General features: G+C 37.7%; 2 protein-coding genes across 3 annotated transcripts in view; both read right to left on the bottom strand.

Annotated features, from left to right (window-relative positions):
* Positions 1-2,400: 2,400 nt before the first annotated feature.
* On the bottom strand, positions 2,401-6,757 carry LOC143863663 (beta-glucosidase 44-like). Of its 2 annotated transcripts, none has more exons than XM_077374399.1 (9): positions 6,682-6,757; positions 6,489-6,560; positions 6,293-6,380; positions 4,709-4,961; positions 4,285-4,400; positions 3,602-3,819; positions 3,457-3,488; positions 2,942-3,074; positions 2,401-2,768 (listed from the first exon to the last, which is right to left on the bottom strand). In XM_077374399.1, the coding sequence occupies exons 1-9, from the start codon at positions 6,740-6,742 to the stop codon at positions 2,446-2,448; spliced, it is 1,296 nt and encodes a 431-aa protein (XP_077230514.1). In that variant the 5' UTR covers positions 6,743-6,757; the 3' UTR covers positions 2,401-2,445. The 2 variants fall into 2 exon arrangements, with proteins under 2 accessions (XP_077230514.1, XP_077230515.1); XM_077374400.1 differs by having other exon boundaries at positions 2,401-2,729; positions 2,972-3,074.
* The window catches only part of LOC143863334 (uncharacterized), a 32,105-nt gene continuing 12,841 nt past the window's right edge, over positions 6,742-26,005 (bottom strand). Inside the window, exon 6 of the mRNA XM_077374018.1 lies at positions 6,742-6,757. Coding sequence (XP_077230133.1) covers positions 6,742-6,757 — 16 coding nt within the window. The remainder of the gene's footprint in view (positions 6,758-26,005) is intronic.

The following is a 26,005-nucleotide window of genomic DNA, read 5'->3' as shown; positions in this document are numbered from 1 at the left end:
CACAAATTTTGATGGGCGCGCGAATCAAGCGCGGCCCGGACGGGATTATGTACCCCCCTTTTACATATAACTGATATATTTACCTCTTTTTTCCATTGGACAACCCTCTTTTCAGATGAATTCACTCCCCTTTTTAGTCTGCATGGCGCTCACTCTCTTGGCTCGTTTACTAAGCAAACACGCTCGGATTTCAACAAAATTTTATGGGGATCTTGGTGAGACCTTAAGCTACTCCAGAGTTCAATTTGGGACCCCAACTCACTGATTTGACAAGGCTTCGCACAAGCAACGCGAACTCGGGTCCGGTCAAAATGGGGTGTCTACAGGGGAGCAAATTGGGAATATATATATTTTTCTTTCTAAGGAGAGAGGAGTGATGATTTGTTTTTGGCAATAAGACCAATATAGTCGGCAACTCTTGTGGATGAGGTGGGAATGATGTCACGTATGGTGTGGCTTTTGGAAAGCCATGCACAATATAAGTGGGGTCCACCGAATTTAAAAAACAGTAATGGCAACCTTGCCATTTGTTGGTATTGGAAAACGTGGGGTATCTAATGAGATCTCTTACCTTTTATCAACGAATGAGATTGCTCCATCTTTCCAATTCCTTATCATTTGAAAGAAAAAGAAACTCCACCAACCGACCAATTTTCCCTCTCCATTCTAAAGGCACGTTTGCCATTGACGGGCCCCACTTGGGATGCATATTGATTCAAAAGGAAATAAAGCTTTTGGGTTTTTTTCCCTTTTGTTTAAATGATAATTCCCAAATTAGAAGTTGTTTAGAAAAAGAGGGTTAATGAAGTGCTGTGTTAATAAAGTAAGACGATCATAATTTTTTTAGAATATTTCCCATTCTTGGATTGCCGCACTCTCTCTCTCTCTCTCTCTTCTCAAATAGACCCATTCTTTTCCAAGAAAAAAGTCTTGGCAGGTAGTTTTGGAATTTTTTGAGCTATTGGAAATTTTGGTGCAATCATAGCCTTTGATTTCTTAGGCCTAAACTAGGCAAATTTGCTTGACCCCAAAATCTATAAAGGCCATCATTCTCATTCTCTCTTTTCTCTCTACACACTCACCACTCTCAAGCTTTCTCTCTTGCTCTCTCTTGCTCTTTTTCAAGTTCTCTTTCTTTTCTCTCTCAACCAAAGACCAATCCACCATCATTCAAGGCTCAAGGTGACATTCAAGCTTGAAGGAGGAAGATTCAACCAAAGATTGGAGGAGAAAAAGAATAAGTTCTTTTTATTTTTGTTATTTATTTCAAGTTCCAATTTGGTGTAATTTTGGTTTATTTCAAGTTAGTGAAGAAGTTACTTTTCTTTCGTTTTTCTTTTCAAGTTCTTGATGGTACTTCTCTTCTCTATCTTCTTTAATTTTGTTTCTTTCCCCTGCTACATGAGTAGTTAAACCCATCTACTTGGGGTTTAGATGAAACCATGGGGAAGGGGAAAGAATTTTGATTAAGAATCTTTTATGATGCAAATATAACGTACGTATATATATGTTGTATAATTGCTCAATCCCAATCATTCATACCATCAGTTTTCCCCATTCGTATGATTGATTGTTGATGAAGTAGATTATATACCCTTATATATAACTTTACAACTTGATTATATACTCGATAAATTCTCATGGAGAATGACATCTTTTGATCTTATCCTCCATAGACCTTGTTTATTGATTATATACCAAGTCAAAGCAAAATTTTGATTTAATCATAAATCTAACCGGAGCAATGGTGGATTCCTGCCCCTAAGTAGTTTTTAATCTATCATTTATCTCTTAAATAAATTTTGGTTTTAGTTGTCTTTTAATTCTAGGTTTCAAGTTTTATTTCAAATATGATTTTTCCGTTTTAATGCTGTTAGTCAATTTTCGAAGCTCATTTTGGACAGATAAACCACCAAATCAGGAAAAATCATAAACATAAAAGTTGTAGATCTTTCAAAATCCTTCGAAATGAGTATCCAATGGTTAAAATCCGAGTTCAGATGAGTGAGATATGACTGTTTTAGTAAACTGTATTTTTAATTCGAGTTCTAAAATTCAGATTTTAGTTTTTGATTTTCTAATTAGAATAGTTTTAATTTGTTTGTTAATTAGAACTGATTTCTCTTATTTAGTAGGTACTTAATATAATTATTAAATCTTTGGTTCACTTTGCCTAAATATAGGAAACAAAGTAATAATAAAATTAAAGTTAAGTTTCGATCTTTGTTTTGTTTAAGGAGTAAATTTATAGTAAGTTGTTGGCTCCGAGGTAAATCCACGAAAATCCTGAGACCCATGCCAGGCAATAACTTATTATACTTTTATTTTCTAAATAATATAAAGATAGAAAGTCTACATCCTCTTCCCTGAGATTGACCCGTGACTGCATATGATCCGTGCACTTGCGGTTATTTAATATCACAATCACTAAACAACCATCAAAATCTAAGCATGGTGCTTCCTGTAAAGCAGTTGGCGGAACCAAAGAGCCGACATCTTGGGGATTCTTTTCAGGCCGTTCTCGTAGTCAACATAATGAAGTCCGAACCTTGAAGTGTAACCAGATAGCCATTCGAAGTTGTCAAGCAATGACCATGCAAAGTATCCAACCACATTAGCTCCCTCGTCCATGGCCCTCTTAAGGTGGAGTAGATAGTCTCTGTAGTAATGGATTCTGATCCAGTCATGCAAACTCTCTTTCAAGGTGAGGTTTGCTGCAGTATCCATTCCTGCCAAGCCGTATATTTGAAAAGTAAGATAAAAGAGTACTTATTCTAAATATATATACATGCAGGGAGACACATATATTTATATGAGAAATGATACTTTACCTCCATTTTGTTCTCTTTTTATGAAAGTGAAGTCATTTTCAAGAAAAACAAATTGAAAGGGGTATAAATACTAAGAAATAGGTAGAAATATCATTTTCCCATATTTGAACACAGAGAGAGAGAGAGAGATGAGTTCTTACCATTTTCTGATATGATTACGGTTGGGTTACCATAGTTTTCTTTCACATACTTTACAGCTTTGTACATACCCCAAGGTACAATATTAAGCCAAGATGAGTGTGCCTGCATTGTTTTGTCCATCAGAATAAGCAGAACAACTTATAGAGACATTTAGGTCATGTTTGTCTAAACTGAAAATCTTTTTTCTCTAAAATCAAATTTCCTACATTTTGACAACACATTTTTAGGTGAAACTTTTTCACTTAAAAAATTAAATTGTCATTAAAATTTTGAGAAAATAAATCCACGCTATAGGCATGTCTTCCTTTTTTTCATCTGAATTTTTTTTAAGAAAAGTATTTAGGAGGGAAAAAGATACATAAAAAATATTTCACCTTATCCATACATGCCCTTTGGGGTTTTTTTTTTAACCCAAAAGGACCCATAAAAGCATGGATAGTAAATGAGCTCTATAGAATAAAAGTAGTTTCTTATATAGTCTTACTTTTGGTCCAATTGGCACCCCATCGCGTTCATCTGCGAATTGAAAAATACATCAATATAGGAATATATTAGCAGTAAATTTGCTTAAAACACCTAAGAACTACATTGAGCCCAACTTGAAAGAAATAAGAAGTAACAAGACTTACATGCAAATCCTACATTCCAATCCCCTTGATAATTAGTCAGGGTCTGACTTTTTGTTTGAGGATCGTACATATAGAAGGAAGTATATTGGTTAATGCCAACAAAGTCTATGGAGCCTTTCACCATCTTAGTCTGACTGCTTGTGAACTTTGGAAGCCTCTCTTTGACGATTTTTTGCATTGTTTTCGGATATTCACCCCAAATTATAGGATTCAAAAACCTACAATTTGACAACAAAACAGACAGTAACCACAAAGGAAGATGATACAAGGAGCCCATTAATGTCAAGACACAGAAAGATGCACTCTTTTAGGGTCTTTGTAGACAGAAACAGTTCATGTAGGTGCAAATACATATGTGGCAGCCCCAAGTGTTATTTGTGTGTGTTTACTCTGATATGAGAATGCCTATGTTTGAAAAGGGCACTCCTCTCTTTATTTTACACCTTTTAGATGGTTATTGATACCTACCTGGAAACTATAACAGTATCTAATAGCTAATTAGAAGGGAATAAAGAAAGCAGTTCATTGTTATTTCCACCTCTATATTGTTTTCAAGAAAAGAGAAACAAAATGGGTGGAATATCATTTCCCTGTATGTATTAATTAAATTTATATGTGCATATTTTTTATATATGTCTGGCTTAGGAGAGTAGATTTTATAGACTTTGAGGTATAGTTCTTACCAGCCAAGATGAAAATCTCTAGCTCTTTGAGCTGCTTCAATGTCAGCAGTTTTGTTAGTCAGAGGCTCGTACCAAACAAAATCCAAGAGAATTCCAATCCTCCCCTTTTGTTTTTCCTGAAACCACACACCAACACATGTAATCAACACCTTTAAAACCAAACCCATCAAATTCTAAAAGAAAATCAATCAAACAAATATGAAACAATCTCAAAAAAGGGCGGCCCAGTGCACGATGCTCCCGCCATTGTGGGGTCTGGGGAGGGCTAGATGTTCGTAGCCTTAGACCTGCTTTGCAAAGAGGCTGTTTCCGTGACTCGAACCCGTGACAACCAGGTCCCAATGGAGAAACCTTACCGTTGCGCCAAGTATGAAACAATCTCAAGATTAAAAAAAAAATACACATTGAAATTAATTCCTTTTACCTGGTACTTAAGGCGATATCTCTGAACTGCGGCTGCATGAGAGAGAAGAATGTTGTGTGCAGCAATGTAAGGCTCTGTGGCTGAGTTTCCTACGCTGCAATTCCCAAAAGGCTTGGAACACCTCCCAGGTGCAAAGGTACCTTGATCATAGCCTAGAGCCGCCTCCACATGAGGCTCATTGAATGTCATCCAATTCTTCACTCGATCGCCAAATGTCTCGAAACAGAACTCTGCATAGCGGGCGTATGCTTCGCTGTTTCATCGCATGGATCAAGTGATCAATCCTTGGTTCTTACTAATAACTACCACAGGTTGTCAATCTAATTGTTCAATATAATTGAGTAAGCGTTCGTTTCAGATTATGACAACTGATTGTGAGTGCTAAACAGATTATTGGACTCAAATTTAAATGCAAATTTGAGTCCAGTAATAGGTTTGGCACTCACAATCAGTTGTCATAATCTTAAACAAGCAGGACCTTAGTGTGTTATGTTTGTAATAGGGGTGCAACTTGGGTCGGGTTGAGTCAAACTCTATCGCAACCGACATAACTCTAACCTGACCCTAGCCAAGCCTTATAAGGTCAAGTAGGGTCAACCATAACCCAACCTGCGTCGCTAATGCTTTCAACCCTAACCCTACCCATCTAACCAGATTTTCCAAACCGGGAAGGATTGACTTGAGTTGGGTTCGGCTTTGGTATGGGGCAAAAATAGAGAAAAAATACGAAAAAAAGCCATGAGATTTGAAAATCACAATGAAATTAGGGGGACGGGTTCGGTTCAGGTTGGGTCAAGTTGCCCAAGGCCTCAACCTTAGCCCTAGCTAAAGTTAAATCGGGTTGGCTTTCCCAAACCAACTTGAGGAAATGCCAACCCAACCCAAGCCAAAATCAGGTTGAACCCGTCGGGTTCAGACTCTGATTGGGCGCAAGCAAAGTTGCACCTCTTATGTATATATATCTTGGATTCTATTCAATATATATTCATATGCCCCCTATGATTACAATAGGGCATGAAGGGGTCATTTAATAATAACTCAATCGGGGAGTATTTTTTTGTTACATAAAATTATGAGAAAACTGTTGGTCACCATTTTTTTGGTGCGCTTAAGTTGTTATAACGCCTCCCATTCGTTTAAATGTTTAGGTCCCGCTGGGTCCCGCGCACCAATGGGAGGCGTTATAACAACTTGAGCGCACCAAAAAAAAGGTGCGCTTAAGCTCACTAACAGTTTTCTCTAAAATTATATAGTTTTTGGGAGAAACTGTTGTACCAAAATTTTATCTTGAGTTCTATTCCATATATAGTCCTTCACCTCATGCTTATCTTATATATTGAATTCTATTCCATTTATAGTCCTTGACATGCTTATCTTATATATTGAATTCAATTCCATTTATAGTCCTTGCATGCTTATCGTATATCTTCAATTCTATTCCATATATAGTCCTTCACGTCATGCTTAAGATTTGGACCGGGACAGAAATTGAAATAAAATACTAAAAACATTACTACAAGATTTGAAAATCGCAAAAATATATCTTAAGATTTTCTCAAATACTACTTAAGATTTGAAACTTACACAACTTCTGTGCTGAGGAGGCCTCCAAATTTCTTCTCGAGAGCCTCAGGGAGATCGAAGTGATAGAGATTTGCATAAGGAGTTAGGCCTGAAATTCCATTACTTGTAAAATAAATAAAAATCTCACTTTCATGCGCCTCTGTGTTAACATAAGCATAAAACAGAAAATCCACATGCTTAAATGGATGAAAATTACCTTTCTTGAGCATGTAATCGATTAATCTGTTATAATAATCGACCCCCTCCTTGTTTACACGACCAACACCATCTACAGCAAAGGAACTCAAAACATCAGCAACTGATTTTTTTAATGCCTTTATTTATAAAAATAAGATTTTAGAAACCAAAAACTAAAAAAAGAAGAAGAGGTTTTGGGATGTTTGTTCAACCTGGAAAAATCCTTGACCATGAAATGGAGAATCTATAGGCATCCATGCTCATATCCCCCATCAAATCAATATCTTCCTGCAAAACAGAAAGTCCATCAAATAATAATAATAATAATAATAATAATAAGGGAGATGATATTTTCACCACCTCTGCAATACGCATTCGCCCTGCTTTTAACGTGAAGAGTGGGCAATAATAATAATAATAAGGGCAATGATATTTTCACCCCCCATACAGGACGCATTCGCTCCCCTTTTAACTTGATTTGACGTCAAAGAGCGTTAATAAGGGGAGCGAACGCTTACTGCAGGGGGGAGTGAAAATATCTTCGCCCTAATAATAATAATAACAGCAGCAGCAACTAGGGATTTGCTAGGGACCATCTCAGAAGCCATTTCGCAGCTGGACTGTTGCATTTGAGAGCAGCCACACAGGCTTAGATTTTGTCTTATTCATTTAATTAGTCTGAGGTGGCTGCTCTCACATGCAACAGCCAGCCGCGAAATGCCTTCTACGATGGTCCCTAGCAAATCCCTAATAATAATAATAATAATAATAATAAGGGCAATGATAAATTCGCACCCCTGCTGTACGCAAACGCTTATACCATGATTTGACGTGAACAGTGCTCAACTTTAACGCTTTTTGACATCAAATCACATTATAAGGGGTGCGAATTTATCATTGCCCTAATAATAATAACCATACTAAATAATAATAATAATAATAATAATAAGAAGAAGAAGAATATATTTGATACCTCGTAGCGATGGTATTCATCAACAGCAACATCTCCAGTCCCATTGTTTGCAATTCGGCCTTCACAAAATCCAAACATATATTCAATGTTGTAATGACCAAAATACAAAGAGATCAGAAAGATCAAATTGAGAGAGATGAAATTAAATTACTGGGTTCTTCATGAATAAAGGCATCCCAAATACTGGGGCCCCGCCCATATTTAGGACCGACAGCTCCTTCGACTTGGTACGCAGAAGTGGCCGTTCCGAATATGAAATTAGCCGGAAAATTCTCTCTACTCAGACTGCTGGAAAAAGAAAACTGAACTAAGGCAAAAAAATGAACTAGGAAGAAAAAAAAGCTAGCCATCTTCATCTCCTCGTATACTCACTCTAGGCTCTCGCCTATTCACATATTTATAGAAGAATACAAGTACAGGCTTATTGTCCTTATCTTGGACTAATTCCATGCCTAATTTTCGTAATAACAACGTGCTATTATTACCAAAGTGGCCCCACTATGCCAAGGTGGCCTTAATTTATTATAACGAGGTAGGGCCCACCATGCCTAGGCCCTCCCAAACTCTACTTAAAATCCACAGCCAAATTGAATATGAGTATGATTTGGAGCCTTCCTAGTTTGAATTTGTGCCGTCCAAAGTCCTCTGATTCTTCTTTACTATACATAGAAAGAAAATGAAATTTGATACAATGTTTTGTTAAAAAGAAGATTTTCTATAAATCCTAGATGATTCACAGAATCAAACCGTGATTGCATAGAGCACTTAGGTAATAAATGTACAATCAAATCTAGATAACTATGAAAAAGAGATTATTCTAATCCAATTTAGTTACCTAATTTATTCAAGTTGTCTCATTTAACCATCTTGCCCAATCTACCATCGAGATGATCCAACGATGAGATCTTAACCCAATCCAACAATGAGATCTCACATATTCAAACATGCTCCTTCAAAAGTATATGGATTGAAAAATTGAGATGCATTTGATTGCAAAAAAATTCCCCAAATACGCTCCAATTTGATGAGCACTAATGAATATCGATGTCCGTTATCCGTGGAAGATGTTAGGTGATACATGTTGTCAATATTGCTGAAAATGATGATCGGTACGTGTTGCTGAATAATGTGTTACAAGAAAGATGAGCTCTTGAGAGCTTCAATTAGTTTGATGGGACTTTAGCCTCAATGGCCGAGTCAACATAGCTGGTTTTAAATATTGATCCTTCTGAAAATGGGTCCCTATGGACAAGTTTTAATGGGAAAAAATGATCCTCAATGGGTAAGACATCATGGGGTGGTGTGGACCTCGATCCGAGTCCCCCAGCAGCCTCTGGATCATCCATGTGAAATGAGTGCTCTACCAAGGAACTCTTGAAACGGATGCCACCCTCACAGCATAGCACGAGTGACGATAAATGAGATACCTCTTGATCCAAGGATAAATCCATAAACCAAGAGGTACCTAAAATAAACTCAGAGTCGCCATCCATGGATAGGCCATGGAACCCCAAAATCAAATCCTCTGTGCAATGGATAACCAGAAATAAATATGGGCTCGTGCCTGATTACGAATGGAGTAGGTCCGAAGAGCACCCCCAATTCGTCCGAGTGCAAGCACTTGGTCTCTTATGCCATTTTCATTAACTCCAAAGAATTTTGGGCAAAATCATGTGAAATGAGAACAAAATATCCCCGGAAAGACGTCTACCTAATCATGCATGACCAGGGGATAAAATAATAAGCACACACAAAATAAAATAAAAGATGTGTCACCTAATGACAACTAGGTTATGAGTGACATGCCTAACTGGTGTCTAAGTTCTGGACAAACACATACATGCTACAGCTAAAGGTATAGGTCTGCACAAGAAAGTAAGAAAACACAACAAAACACGCAACAAAGACAACACAACAAGTCCTAAGACTCTAAACGATTTGACCCGAGTCTTCGGATGGTCTGATGTTCATCCAAAGAAGCCTACGTATCCCCGCCTCCACAAGAATCAGAGTCACATAGTTCTTCGCACCTATTCTAAACTATGATGCCTAAGACATCTAGACCTCTATCCCAGACTCGATCTAAAAGACCGGACTAGTTATTAAAGCTTCTTGTGCGATTATTTAAATTCCAGTGAATTGTAGGTTTTAGGACACCCTATATGCCATAACTAAATGCAGGTTAGCCTTAAGGTAATACAGGTGGTTCCTATAACCTATGTGTAATTAGGCTGTGTTTCCTAAGAAAAACAAAAGGCGGACTAACGCACCTTATTCTAGTAATCAGTCGGCGATATGGATCGCCCACTGACCAGACGAAGGCGTTCCTATAACTCTAGGACAAACCCCTAACTCTAAAACAAGCACACAACAATCCAACAATACACCAATGACAAACCCCTAGCTCTAAAAACTCTCTACCTAGGACAAAGTCCTAACTCTAGAGGAAGATCTTTGCGAAACCAAAGTTTTTAAAGTTACTTATTCAAAAAGGTTTAAAATGCGATTTGCAAAAGTTTGGCTGGACTTGGGATACAGATCCCAAGCTGCACTACGTATCTCGTAAAAGAGGATCAAGCCAACGTAGTTCGAAACGAACTCTCTTAATTACCACTAAAAGTAAACACTCAAAATATTTTTATAGGTTTTCAAATGTTTTTGAATTTTAACTTATTTCAATATTTTTGGTTTTTTAAAAGTTTCAAGTATTTTTGGATTTTAAATTTCTGATTTCACCATTTTGGTCAAAGACCTAAGAGAACACACAAAGCAAACACCTTGGGCCAAACCCTAGGGCTAACAGGGGAAACTCCTAAACTCGGCAAACTAATGTCAAAGACAAGGAAATGATCTAAGATCCCAAAAGACAAAGCTCTAATAAGACTGTGCTAGTCCCTAAAGAAAAAGAGCAACGACAACACTAAGGAGAAACTCCTAACTAAAAAAAAAACTAAAGAAAAGGGGGGAAATGAGTTGAAGACTCTCTGAGAACTCTACCAAAGAGAAGGAGGAATGAGTCAAAGACTCCCTAATAATATCCTTAAAAGGACAAATGAGTCAAAGACTCTCCAATAACTCCACCAAAAGAACCAATGAGTCAAAGACTCTCTAATAATACCATCTAAAAGATGAATGAGTCAAAGACTCTCTAATAATACTGCTAAAGAGGACAAATGAGGCAAAGACTCCCTAATAATACCATCTAAAAGATGAATGAGTCAAAGACTCCCTAATAATACCATCTAAAAGATGAATGAGTCAAAGACTCTCTAGAGGAAGGGGTTATTCTAACATGAGGCTGGGTAAGCCTCCTAAAAGGGAAACCCTCTAAATGAGACCAAGCTTGTCTCCAAACAAGGATTCTATAAATGAGGCAAGGCATGCCTCCTACGAGAAAACTCCCTACCAAACTAAAGCAACTCCCTAAGGGATAGGCTCTAAACGATAAGGTTTGTCTCCAAGGAAGGATCGCCTGAATGAGACAAAGCATGCCTCCTAAAGTTGGGAACTACCACTATGAGACCACGATGGTCTTCTAAAAATGAGGGCTCTAGATAACTAAAGCAAGGCATGCCTCCAATGGATATCTATCTAATGCGGCTGAGGTAAACTCCCTAAGGGTAGGTCTTAAATAAGGCTTATCTCCAAGGGAGGATTGCCTTAATGAGACAAAGCATGTCTCATAATGGGGCTTTAAACGACTCTTTCATCGCCTATGCAATGAAAAGGGAAAATCTAACAGTGTCTGAAAGACAGGGATAATCTATTAAATAAAGAGGGGAGCGCAATTTGAACTGAGCAAGTCCCCTAAAGATGGGCTTGGGTTATCGCCTTCATCGCCTATAGATAAAAGACGAGACACCAATAAGACTAAATAAGTCTCTTAACAGAAGAAGAAATAACAAAGGTTATAAAGGATCAAAATATCCTCATGATAATGCTCAAATCTCAATCTCTGTATCACCAAAGGCAAATTAAGTCTATTATATGACTTCACCTGTAACTAGTAATGAGGTACTCAAAAGACCTAAAGCCCTTTCTAACATATGCCATAATAGCATGGCTACCAACTTAAAGAATTGAAATAACTCATAAATCACTAAGCAAGTAAACTTTATAGTAACATCTAAAGTTAAATGATATTAATAGCTACACAGGCATTTTCAGTTCTATTCTTACAATTGCATGTCATGGATGCTAAACTAACAAATAATATATTCATGATTAGAACCATGCTAACGCTTACCTACAAAATATGAGCTAACACAATGCTCCCATATGATCAGAATTATACTAACTGAACATTTCACAAAATATATGCTAACATGATTTTCTCATAGAACATCCCAACCAGACTACACTAAAAATTGATCTTCATAATGACAAGACAAACAATGGACAACACTTCTCGAAACTGAGATAATGAGAATGTCCCGAACCCCCTTATATATTGAACCTCAAACCATGTTAATATGAATGACCTATTAATAAACGCATATTGTTCCCTGTTAGGCTGTTACCAATAAAAATAAATCATAATGGACAGCAGCTATGTGCAAAGATGGGCAGCAGCTATGGTACAACTGTGTAGTAAAATAATATATAGGATAGCAGTTATGCTCTAACTGTGAAGTGGATAAATCATACAGGACAGCAGCTATGCAAACAAAATCTCCACTGTTAAATGCATTCCCTGGTTGGACAGCAGCTATGCAAACAAAATCTCCACTGTTAAATGCATTCCCTGGTTGGACCGCAGCTATATGATGTACGACAACAATTATATGCTCTTATCCCAACCCAAAATCACTACCATAGAACACTTAACCTGCTGGGACAGCACTTAAACAGTGCTAAATAGCCATTATGCATTTCTATCCAGGTCCAAAGTCTTAACAATTAAATGCATAAGCTAAGTGAAGCAGCAGCCATGTGCTTGAATCAATCTAAAAATCTCAAAAAGCGAAATGCATAAGCACAAAGAGCAGCTATGGTCATTAGCCTTTCTATAGCCCCATCAAATTCCATAGATTTTAATTAAAATAGGACAATACTTAGCATGCAGGGATGATCCATAAAACATAAATGAAATTGGATTTGCAGATAACTGAAATGGAATCAGATATATGGCTGAAAATATATGAATTAACATAAAACCAAATAAGGACAAGCACACAAAAATCAGAGTGAGAAGCAATGCTATAGAATAAGGACTACACTATATATAGATTGAACAGAAACCAAACCAGCTAAGAAAAATCAAATTAGAAAAGCCAAGTTGAGAACCATAACCATACAAATGACAAAACAATTTCCATTCAGCTTTAGTAGTATGAAAAGGATGATCATTTATTTAAACGTTTTACCAATATTTGATCAGTGGAACCCCTTATGCTAGCATTGCTTGCCACATGCATACAAAATTGGTCCAAACATTTCTAAACCATATACCTGCTGTGAAGGCTTTTGATCATACAAGTCTCCAAAATTTATTCTAAGATTCTATACAAATGAGGTCTAAGAGTCACACTGTAAACTACCCAATGGCAATATTATCAGGATTAACTCCAGCTACCTCATTTACAGCCAAACCATAATTATCTAGAGCACTCCTTATCTTAGATCCATCACTCGATTGAATAATTCCTACTATTTTCTTTCATATGTTTAGAAATATATAATTCCTCTTATGAAATAACATTAGCACCATAGAGAACATGACAAAATTTGAGGACACAATACGAAAACTTTTAAATACTACACAAGCAATTACTCATATGAAACTAAATTAGCATATCATTAGACATGATGAAAACTGAAGACATTTTATGAGAAATCCTCACATACTAATTAAAAGAATAATCTCAGGCACAACTAGAATTCAGTGCTTATGAAATACAAAGCATCCCATGATTCAAGAATTAAATTACTACAAATACTCAAGCTCAATTAATCCAACACTATCAAGACGAGCACTTTTAAAAGCAACAAAATCATAAAATAGAAAACAAGGAATTACATAATCAATTATCAAAATGAAGCAATACATATACTAGATGTTTATAGCTCTGTCCCCTAACTGACCAAGTGACAGGATGACAAAAAATTATCCAATAAAGCAATATTATCAAGAGGAATCAAAACTACAATTCATTCAAATTGTAGATTTTCTGAAACAAGAATCTTCTATGACATGAGATTACCATTTCACATGACTTTGAAATTATAGACCATTAAATTTAGAACATCAATTAAAGTTATAATTGCTCCTCATCAACTTAAATTATTACATTGTATGGGAAAATAGCTAGAAATAATCATAATATATTGTCCAACAAATATTTCAAAGAAGAAAAGACACAACTCCTATAGAATTTTACCCACTAAAAAAAAATTAAGATCTCTTGTTAAAAAACAAAAAAAAAACAAAACAGAGCAGCTCATACGGTTCAGCAAATTTTAAACGTAAGGAACAATTACCTCTCAAGATTTGCTTAGTTTCTACTTAGCTGAGAACCAAATTAATGCTAGATTGTTCTAGAAGATGCCTGAATGCCTCGAGCTTTTCTTTGAAGACCAATGAATATTGACGATAGATCAGAACTCTAGTGAGATTATTAGGAAGAATGCCCTTCTTTTAAGGGTGTCAATTTTGGCTCGGGCTCGGAAGCTCGCTCGAGCTCGGCTCGAATCCTTAACGAGCCGAGCCCGAGTTAGGCCAAGCTCGGCTCGGCTCGGCTCGTTAAGGCTCGTTAAGAATTTAATATATTTAAATATATATATTATATATTAATATATACACTAAAAGGGTTGTCTAGGGAGTGAAAGGGGGAGGCAAAATATGTCAGTTCTTTTTTGGAACCCCATTTGTTACTTGGACCACCCCCTAGTGTAAAAAGAGTAGTAAAAAAACACTAGATAGGGCTGTCCAGGGAAAATGAGGTGTGTAAAATTAATATAATTCGAGCTCGATAAGGCTCGCAAGCCGCTCGCGAGCCTGACCGAGCCGAGCCTGGCTTTTGAGCTTAACGAGCCGAACCGAGCCTGGCTTTTGAGCTTAACGAGCCGAACCGAGCCTGGCCAAGCTCGGCTTGGCTCGGCTCGTTTACACCCCTACCCTCTTTCCCTCAAGCTTTAAGATGAGAATTCTTCAAATCTGAGATCTATAATACGATCGGAGTACGGCTAGTGGATGGGTGGAGAAGAGGAGTTTGAGGCGCGAGATCTGCTTTCTCTCTAATTTCTCACTTTCTATTTCTCTAAAATTTCAGAAGGGGAAAATGAAAATCCTCTCCAATTCTCTTTTAGCGGGGGCTTGAGAACAAGATCTTAGGGTTTGAAATCAACAGATCTGAGATCGAAAGTTACAAACTAATTTTTCCGAAGAAGCAGATAACAGATCTGAAGTTTAGGGTTTGGAAATTTGAATTAAGGCTTGGATCAGAAAAGATAGGTTTAATGAAGATCGGAACTTAGAACAATGACCAGAATCCGGTTAAATTCTAGCCGGAGAAGAAGAATATTGTAATGGTTGATGATCGGAGCTTGAACTTTTCAGTAAAATTAGGCTGGTCGGAGAGATTAATCGGTGGAAATATTGTGGACAAGACGTGGCGATGATCGGAGATGATAGATGGCCAGAATTTCTACAGGAATATAGCCGGAGAAGAAGACTAGAGTTAGGGTTTCGGTGGGGAAAAGAAAAGGGATTTTTCTCTCTCGTTTTCACTCTCTCTCTACCTCTGAGAAAACAAAAAATGAACAGTCCCCTCTCTTTTTTGTTTGATTTTTTATATACTAAAAACTGGGCTGCTGATATTAGCACTACTCTAATTGATGGGCACACAAAATGTGATAGGCGCGTGAAAAATGATGAGGCGCGCCCGCCATTTTTGTCCTATTTGGCTTGGGGGCGACCTTCGCAGGATAAATGCACCCCCTTTTCAACTGGATATTCCCTGCTGCGGATAAATCACCCCCTTTTTCAACTGGATATTCCCTGCTGCGGATAAATCACCCCCTTTTTACATTTATACTATACTTCCTTCTCGGCTCGTCCTATTTGCCATTTCTCTGCAGATTTTGCCGAAACTTTACGGAGACTTCGGTGGGACCCTAAACTACCTCAAGGTTCAATTTGTGATCCCAACTCACTGATTTGATGAGGTTTTGCCCAAGTGACTCGAACTTGGGTCCGGTCAAAATGGGGTGTCTACAGGTGGCTTTGAGTACGAATCCTCATTGAATTTGAAATTCTCTTTCAGACACCTACTTTAAAAGAAACGAAGCACCACAACTGATAGGAGTCAATATTTCAGGTATGCACCTCGAGTGAGGCACCTTAACTAAAATAAGAAATGGAGATTTGAAAAATAATTAAGGATTTGAAAGAAAAGGAAAATGACATGAGGGACAATGAACAACTGATGATGATGGGAAATATCAACAGTAGTACGATACTTTGGAGAATTTGGATGGCATGTGAAAAAGATGGTGCAAATATCAAACATGGGCAATGTTGCATGTTGCATGTTGCATGTTGCATAGGAAGAGGACATGTATGCAAGAAAATGAAAATATTCCAAAATTAATATGGGTGCCAGTACCGATATCAAGGGTATGCCATTTCTATAAAGACATATTGGGAGTGTTCTCTGATTCTAAATCGAAAGAAGTATAGAAATTGGAAAAAAGGTGAATACCACTACCAAGTTTGCGAGGGTAAGTAAAATGCAACCAAGAAATTGAAATAAATTGACCGACATTATTACCTTTCCTTCCATCCCTATGTTCTTGGTCATGTGCCCACTTACAGTGGATTTCCTTTGATGGGGTATTGTGGACCCCGATCCGAGATAGACGGCGAGGGAACTAGTCCCTAACACCCTCTGGATCATCCACGTGCGAAGGAGAGCTCTACCAAGGAACTCTCGAAACGGATGCCACCCTTATAGCATAGCACGAGTGGCGATATAAAAAGAAAGAGATATGTCTTGATTCGGAACCGTGGTTCGAAACCGAGACATACCTAAAATAAACTCAGAGTCGCCATCCATGGATATGCCATGGAACTCTAAAATCAAATCCTTTGTGCAATGGATAACCAGAAATATATATGGATTCGTGCCTGGTTACGAAAGGAGAAGGTCTGAGAGCACCCCCAATTCGTCCGAGTGCAAGCACTTGGTCTCTTATGCCATTTATTATCAACTCCAAAGAAGTTTGGTAAAAATCATGTGAAATGGGAACAATCCTCAGGAGTCGTCTACCTAAGCATGCATTTCCTGAGAATACAAATAATAAGCACACATAAAATAAAGTGAAAGATGTGTCACCTAAGCATAGCTGGGTTATGAGTGACATGCCTAATAGGTGTCTAAGTTCTGATGTGCGAACACATGCAAGCTACAGCTAAAGGTATAGGATCAGTACAAAAAAGTAAGAAAACATATCAAATCATACAATAACTATACAACAAATCCTAAGACTCTAAATTATTAGCCCGAGTCCTCGGATGGTCTGGTATTCATCCAAAGAAGCCTACGTATCCCCGCCTCCATGAGAATCAAGGCAACATAGTTCTTCGCGCCTATTCTAAGCTATGATGCCTAAGACACCTAGCCCTCTATCCTAGACTCGATCTAAAAGACCGGACCAGTTATTAAAGTTTCTTGTACGATTATTTAAATTCCAATGAATTGGGGATTGTAGGACACCCTATATGCCCTAACTAAATGCAGATTAGCCCTAAGCTAATGCAGGTGATTCCTACAACCTATGTGTAACTAGGTTATATTTCCTAAGGAAAACAAAGGGTGGACTAACGTATCCTACCCTAGTCATCACTCGGCGATGTGGATCGCCGATTGACCGGACGGAGGCTCTCCTATAACTCTAGGACAGACCCCTAACTCTAAAACAAGCACACAACAAACAAACAAGCAAACAACCTATCAAAAGAAAAACCTAACTCTAAAACTCTCTATCTAGGAGAAACACCTAACTCTAGAGGAAGATCTTTTGAAAATGAGGTTTTAAAGGTTTACTTATTCAAAAAGATTTAAAATATTATTTATAAAAGTTTGGCTGGACTTGGGATATGGATCCCAAGCTGCACTACATACCTCGTGAAAGAGGATCAAGTCAACGTAGTTCGAAACGAACTCTCCTAATTACTACTTCTAAAACACTCAACACTTTAGATTTCTTTTGGGGCTTTCAAATGTTTTTGGATTTTGAATTTCTAATGTTTTTTAGATTTTTAATTTCTGATTTCACTCTTTTGGTCAAAGACCTAAGGGAAAATGCAAAGCAACACCCTAGGGTCAAACCCTAGGGCTAACAGGGGAAACCCCTAAACCAAATAAGCTAACTATCAAGAATGACGAAATGATCTAAGATCCAAAAGGCAAAGCTCCAATGAGACTTGACAAGTCTCAAACAAATAAAAGCGACGACAACACTAAGGAGAAGCTCCTAAAAATAATTAAAGGGATGGGGAAATGAGTCAAAGACTCTCTAATACCGCTATCAAAGGACGAGCGAGTCAAAGACTCTCTAATAAGGACAAATGAGTCAAAGACTCCTTAATAAGAACAAACGAATCAAAGACTCTCTAATAATACAACTAAAGAAAACAATGGAGTCAAAGACTCCCTAATAACGACAAATGAGTCAAAGACTCTCTAATAATACCAACTAAAAGATGAGTGAGTCAAAGACTCTCTAACAATGCTATCCAAAGGACGAGCGAGCCAACGACTCTCTAATAAAAAACACTAACGAAGATAAATGAGCCAAAGGCTCTCTAATACTACAACTTAAAGGAGGAATGAGTCAAAGACTCTCCAAAAGGAGCTGCTCTAATATAAGGCTGGGTAAGCCTTCTAAAAATGGAAATCCTCTAAATGAGATAAGGCTTGTCTCCAAATAGGGGCTCTATAAATGAGGCAAGGCATGCCTCCTATGGGTATACTCCCTTCCAAACTAAAGCGACCTTCCTAAAGGGTAGGCTCTAAATGAGGCTCGTCTCCAAAGGAGCATGGCCTAATGAGACATAGCATGTCTCCTAGTAGGGGTCTAATTTCTATCGGTGTCTAAAAGACTATTAAAGTCTAGTATACAAAGGGAGGGGAGCTCTATTTGGACTGAGCAAGTCCCCTAAGGATGGGCTTGGTCTATAGAGACACAAATTGTCTCTCTAAAGGGGAGGCTCCGACTATCGTCATAATTGCCTTATCATTTTAGAAACAAAGGTCCAAGCTCCAGATGCATTTCCAACAAGTCCTCAAACAAAAAGGGGGCACATTGTTAGCTCTGCTCCTACTAAAAACCCACGACCTATCTCAAGTCTTGAATTCTTGCGGGTAACCAAACTAGAAACTGCCAAGCTATTATGATAATAATCAGTTGATATTGCTCATAGAACAGAAATAAACTCAAAATACCCATGGATATTATCATTATTTTGGCATCCACATTAGACCCTCAGACCCTCTTATCTTTCATTTCTAACATAACAATTGAAAGATATCATAAATCTTAAAAATTCAGTCAGAAACAAAACAGGCCAATTGAGATATTAAGAGGATAATCACAGGTAACTCATACTTCATCTCAAATTTCAATGAATAGCATTGAAGAGGCATCAAAGTCTTCTAGAACAGGTGCCAAACATCAACTATGCTTTCAAAGTTATACTAATTTATCTTGTCTTTCATTAGATCAAAATACCAAGAAAAATGAACCAAATATAAGGCAACCAAGGCATCCAAGCTGAAACCAACTTATAAGCATTGAGCATCACCCCAAATCGATTTGTAGAAAATCTCAGAATCCTTGAAATCCACTTTACAAGCATAGGGTATTGCTTAATCAACTAGCAACCACAAAGCACAAAGAGGCAAAAAATCAATTTGTAAACCTACAGCATCAGTGAATCGAATTAAAAAATACCTTGTATTAAAACCTCTCTGTAACAGAATTATGATCTCCTTTTCGAAAATTCTCATATAGAAAGATAGTATCAAAGTAAAAATTTATGCATATATAGATAAAAAATTCCCAAACATGAGGCAAACAGGCAAACAGATATAGATCCAGATGAATTACTCATACAAAGAAACTTACCTAATCAAATGGAATTTGAGCTGAACTACCTTTTCTTTAGGGAACCTGAAATTACTCAATATGCAGATCCGCTTGCGAATGATGTCTTCTTGATCAGAATCAAGTGGAACGCTCAAATCTTGTCCATTAACAATGAGATCTATAGCTAGCCGGAAATTGACCGGAGATGATGGATCTTGGCCGGCAATGATCGGAAAATTTGATCGGAAGAAAGGTAGACTCGGTTAGGATTTGAAGGATTTTAGGAATCAAGAGAATCAACGAATTTGGTAAACATCAGGGGAGAAAACAAGGTTTAGAATAGATCAAAGACCGGCCAGAGCAAATGCCGGAGACTTGCCAGAGAAAAAGATCAAAGCTCAAAACCGTAATTTCCTTTCTCTCTATCTTCAAATTTCTAACAAGGAACCCTAAAAATGAGAAGCTTCCCCTCTAATTTTCACTCTTAAACCCTCTGCAAATGAGAAAATTCCAGATCCCCTTTTCTCCTCTTTCTCTCTGTAATCTCTTTCTCTCTTCTCAGATCCGAGATCTCAATTCCGAGATTTCTCCGTTGGCCGGAGCTCCGGGGAGCGAGGTCGGAGAAGAAAACAAAAAAAAAGTTAGGGTTTAGAACTCAAGGGCTTGGATCTGTGCTTAGAAACTTGGATCTGAGGGAGTGAAGCTAGACAGAGCCGAAATGGAAAAAAAAAATGAAAGCCCCAGCCGGATTCCGATGGGACCTTACCGGAGTTAGGGTTTGCAAAGCTAAGTTAGGGTTTTCAATGGAGAAAAAGATGAAAACGGGAGAATCCGGTGGAGAGATGATTGATGACGATGACCGATTGCAAAGGTGTAGTGAAGCTAAAGAATCGGCCGGAGATTGGAGAGGATTGCCGGAGAAGATGACCGGTGATCTCTCCTTCTCTCTCTCTCTCACTCACTCTCTCTCTCTCTCTCTCTCTCTCTGTTTTTCTAGGAAAAATGAAAATCCTCCTCGAAAATGAATCCCATTTTCCTACAAAAAATGATATATTTGCCTCCCTTTTTCCCATGGACAGCCACCTTTAAGATGATTCACTCCCCTTTTTAGTCTGTACTGCGCACATTCTCTCGGCTTGTTTACTGAGCAAACGCGCTCGGATCTCGACGAAATTTTACGAAGACCTATGAGAGACCCTAAGCTACTCCAGGGTTTAATTTGGGACCCCAGTTCACTGATTTGACGAGGCTTTGCACAAGCAACGCGAACTTGGGTCCGGTCAAAATGGGGTGTCTACAGATGCCCCTCTTTGGCAGAGCGTGCTTGTCACGCGAATGACAAAGCTGAACAGACGACCCATTTTGATTGACCCGAAAACAAAACAAAGCAAATTTTTAGTTTTTTTTTTGTTCTAAGAACGGTATTCACAAGGATAAGATTCTACCAATAATAGGGAGATAGCCTCTCACCGACTCTTAACTTGGCAACTAAGATACCTCAAAGAGATAGCCTCTCTCTAACGCTCACGACTCAACTATTTAAACTAGCTATCAAAGATGAACGAACAGATTATAAAACACAAACACACTTTTTTTTATCAGGCTAAGCCAAAGTAAACATAACAATTGCTCAAAGAGCACCAACCAAACAAACAAACAAATCATTTCAATCACTCAAAGAGTTTTCATTTTTTTAATTTTTTAGAAACCACGATGCAACTTGTCTAAGACAAGCATAAATCCAAACACTCAAAGAGTTTTTCCTTTTTAGAAACCTGCAAAAAATAGGCCAAAAACCACTGTATTGAGACTCGTCCAAGACAAATACAAAACCAAACACTCAAAGAGTTTTCTTTTTCTTTTTTTATATGAAACTATCAAATAGGCCAAAGACCACTGCATTGAAAATTATCCAAAATAAGTTCAAAACCAAACACTCATAGAGTTTTTTTTTTTTTTATAACACGTCGATCAGTCTAAAACTTACTCGACCAATTATTAGGGTACTCGAATATTTGAGCTAAACTCAAACTTCTAATACCCGAGGCGAGACTAAGTCTCAAGCCCGGCGATAGATATACAGATCATTGCTGAAAATAAATCTGTTTAACTATCCGAGTAACTCTGACTCCTCTCTTTCAAGGTAGCGAATCACTCCGGGTTACGCGGTTCTGTTAAACAGTTCCACATAAATCCAAATTCGTATGTCCTGCTAAACAGCCCCATACAAACCTCTTCGCAGATACGCATGACTCCTAACACGTTAGGAAGCTACACATTGCGGAACGATGATTAGGTAAGTCACTACTTGACATTATATTACTAATCATCGGGGTACTAAATACCCGGGAGAAGGAAGAAAAGACCAATCCGTGTAACACAGGATCGGAAATTTTCCCCTATTAAAACCTTTCAAAAAGACCAAATCGTGTAACACAGGTTCGGTAACTTCCATCTCTATTAAAAATCTTTCAAAAAGACCAAACCGTGTAACACAGGTTCAATAATTTATCTCCGTTAAAATCATTCAAAAAGACCAAACCGTGTAACACAGGTTCGGTAATTTCTATCTCTGTTAAAATCTTTCAAAAAGACCAAACCGTGTAACACAGGTTCGGTAATTTCCAACTCTGTTAAAAACTTTCAAAAAGACCAAACCATGTAACACAGGTTCGGTGATTTCCATTTCTGTTAAATTCTTTCAAAAAGACCAAACCGTGTAACACAGGTTTGGTAATTTCCAACTCTGTTAAAAATCTTTAAAAAAGACCAAACCATGTAACACAGGTTCGGCAATTTCCATCTCTACTAAAACCTTTCAAAAAGACCAAACCGTGTAACACAGGTTCGGTAATTTCTATCTCTGTTAAAATCTTTCAAAAAGACCAAACCGTGTTACACAAGTTCGGTAATTTATATCTCTGTTAAAATCTTTCAAAAAGACCAAACCGTGTTACACAAGTTCGGTAATTTATCTCGTCGATCAGTCTAAAACTTACTCGACCATTTATTAGGGTACTCGAATATTCGAGCTAAACTCAAACTTCTAATACCCGAGGCGAGACTAAGTCTCAAGCCAGGCGATAGATATACAGATCATTGCTGAAAATAAATCTGTTTAACTATCCGAGTAAGTCTGACTCCTCTCTTTCAAGGTAGCGAATCACTCCGGATCACGCGGTTCTGTTAAACAGTTCCACATAAACCCAAATTCGTGGTCCTGCTAAACAGTCTCATACAAACCTCTTCGCAGATACGCATGACTCCTAACTCGTTAGGAAGCTGCACATTGCAGAACGATGATTAGGTAAGTCACTACTTGACATTACATTACTAATCATCGGGGTACTAAATACCCGGGAGAAGGAAGAAAAGACCAATCCGTGTAACACACGATCAGAAATTTTCCCCTATTAAAACCCTCAAAATGATCGAAGAAAATTCCAAACCGTGCAACACATGTTTGATAATTTTTCCCTTTTTTTTTTAAACGAACAAAGAAAAGACCAAACCGTGTAGCACAGGTTCAACGAGCTTCTTCACTAAAAACCTTTCAAAAAGACCAAACCGTGTAACACAGGTTTGGTAACTCATCCTTCTTTTTCTTTTCTTTTCGTATTAAAACTTTGTCAAAGCAAACAAAAATCAAACACTCAAAGAGTACAAATCAGATAAGTACACACTAATCACTCAAAGAGTTTTTTTTTTATAGCTGTATTAAAAAAATTTGTCAAAACAAGTGTAAACCAAAGGTTTTTTTTTTTTAATGATGGAAGAAAAGATCAAACCGTGTAACACAGAATATAGTAATTTCTTCCTTTATTGAAAACTTTCTAAAACCATGGAAGAAAAATCAAACCGTGGAACACGGAACCATCAATTTCTATCCTTATTAAAAACCTTCAAAAGGAATGAAGAATTTACCATCTTTGATCGATTTCACTAATAGGCCAGTCATCTCTTACCGAGAATAACTATGAGCGCATGATCTTTGCTGAAAGCAAAACTCAAGTAGATTGATTAGATTTTCAGGTGCCGGCTCTCTTTAACAGGTGAAAAGCATTCTGATGAGGTTTGAAGGATGCAGGAGTAGATTCTATACTCCGCTGGGAATTGAAGTTTCTGAAACTGACTCCAAAAGAAACCATTTGATCAAGGAATTCAACTCAAAGAGTATGCTCAAGCTTCTCTGGTTTCTATTTGCTAAGAATAGATATCCCAGTTATCATTGTGTAATATCTTTTATGACGGAAGTCATAAAAGATGCCCCTAGTATGATGTGCTTCCATGACAAGGTCTTAAGAAAGCAGAACCAAGGTAAGTATGAAAAATTTGAGTTTGCATGGGTTCTTTCTTTGGTATAGTGGTAAAACCATCTTCACAAAGGCTGAACGTAAGAATTCTTCATTTTGCTCAGTGCTTGAGGCTTTAATATTTCAGGCAGGTCTGAATAACAAATCTCTTGCCCTTCTTTGATTCTTAAACCAGGATCTACTCTAGATTTTTCTTTACATTTCGAAAGGTGTACACCCATTCTCTCCAGTGCCAAACACTTTTGATTCTAAAAGAAAACAATGATAAACAAGGAACAGACTCCTGAGGACTCTTTCAAAGAAGATTTACAATATTCAAAGGACTTGACTAAATTTTGATTCACTCTTAAATCAAATGTATAATTTTTTAAATGGTAAGGTCAGCCACTCTCAGAGTAGTCTCAAAAACTATGTCAAGATAACCTAATTTCCTTCATCGGGATCTCCATCATGGTTATACCACCTTCGGATTGCTCAGATTCAATGCCCCTAGTTTAAAAAGATATCAAAGTAAGTCTCGTTGACACTGTTCGGATTCCAAGATCCTGCCCTATGTAGATGTTGCTTCTCCGTCTCCTTGATTTCTCTCTTCAAAAGAAGTCACAACTTTTAATTTCCAAGTTTTCAGTCTAAAAGACCACTTGTTTCAACTTTTGCTCTCCAAGTTTTCAGTCTAAAAGACTACTTGTCTCAACTTTTGGTTGCACTACTTGCTCTCAAACTTTGGAATTCTTCGCCACTGAGGAATTCTTTCTACTTCCATTCAACTCAACTTTTCATGGGAAGTCTTTGCCTCTGACTAGATTGTCTCTTCAAGTTTTCAATCCAGCAGACTGCTACCCTTACTTTACATAAGCCAATCTCTTTGGTTATTGACTTAGCAAGAAAATGACTTTTTCTAGGCCGCCCTTTCGGGTTTTCAACCTAGCGGGTCTTCAGACTCTCATTCTTTTCTTTCTGTTTTTCTTTTCATTCGCCTCGAACCTTTGCTTGTTTCACCAGAAGAACTTTTTAGGTGGGCTCGGGTTCAAAAGGGTTGAATACCTAAGGTTCTAAGGATTTGGACCGAATCTGGTCTAGCCAGACTACCTACGTACCCCAAAAATGGAGGATCAGATCCGCGTAGTTCACTGTGGGATTTTTCAAAGAATGGTTTAGCATTTAGCTTCAAAATTTTCAAAAGGAATTTTATCCCAAGGTTTGACCGAACTTGAATTAATCAAGTTGCCTACGTACCCCTGAAGAAATGGGGATCAGGTCCGACGTAGTTCGGGTGCATAATGCCCCGGGTTTATAATGTGTTTGAAAAGAAATGGTTTCATTTACTTTTGGGCCCAAAGGGTTTACAGAAGGATTTTTAAATGTTGGGATTTTGGCTATAAAAGTTCAAACGCCCAAGGATGTTCTCCTGATGTATTTGATGTACAAGCTCTTTTGCTTAAGGTTCAAAGACTTAGAAATTTTTTTTTCGAGGAGTCTGACGGTATGTTAGGCAAAGCTGCAACCACTGTGCTCCACTCCCATCTCGAAGATCTTGAATTTATGCTTTAAGGTTCCACAGCTTCTTGTCTCTTTCTTCTTCTTTTTTTACATGTGGAATGTCTTTACTCTTGAAATGTTCCGCCTCAAAATCATACTGAAAATATGCAGCCCAATTGTTCTTTTTAAGGCTCAAATTTATAATACGACTTCCTTGGATGAAAGCCTTCCCTCATTATCTCATCAGCTCCATAGGATATCTGATGCTCATCTCTTTAAAATTTTACTCTTCAACTGGATGTCTAAAGCCGATGAAGTTTTGCTTTGCTCAACGACAGGGCCTTCCCCTGGTTTATCCTTACAGGATCAAGCAAGACTACCTCAAACCCCTTTAAACAGGTTTATCAATTCTTTGCGCTCCTCGGGAGATAAAGTTTTGCCACTCCATCTTCCCCGAGTTTCGAATTTTGATACCACTATCAATGGCTTCGATTTCTTCTTCAAGTGGCTATGCTCGACGCTCTTCCTCTCATTCGACCATCTTTCAGATCTCGAGGTGAATTTCGTCCGCAATCGCATCCAAGATGGGGGTCTTTAGTTATTTAAACATTAGATCTAAGAGTGAATCATAGAGTATCAAAGATACGAAATCAACCATTTTATTGAATTGAAGACTGTAAG

This window comes from Tasmannia lanceolata, unplaced genomic scaffold (genome assembly GCF_043159265.1).
Source record: "Tasmannia lanceolata isolate RefF3 unplaced genomic scaffold, GAP_Taslan_0.1 ptg000044l, whole genome shotgun sequence".
Lineage (NCBI taxonomy): Eukaryota > Viridiplantae > Streptophyta > Magnoliopsida > Canellales > Winteraceae > Tasmannia > Tasmannia lanceolata.
This window is presented reverse-complemented; position numbering and strand designations above follow the sequence as displayed.

Bases quoted from the DNA above. Each gene is read 5' to 3' on its own strand.
- LOC143863663 (XM_077374399.1), bottom strand. From the start codon at position 6,742: ATGGGGGATATGAGCATGGATGCCTATAGATTCTCCATTTCATGGTCA. The intron at 4,962-6,292 runs GTAAGTTTCAAA...GCGATGAAACAG, and splicing joins CTCCTCAGCACAGAAGTTGT to CGAAGCATACGCCCGCTATG. The intron at 3,075-3,456 runs GTAAGACTATAT...AAAACAATGCAG, and splicing joins GGGTGCCAATTGGACCAAAA to GCACACTCATCTTGGCTTAA.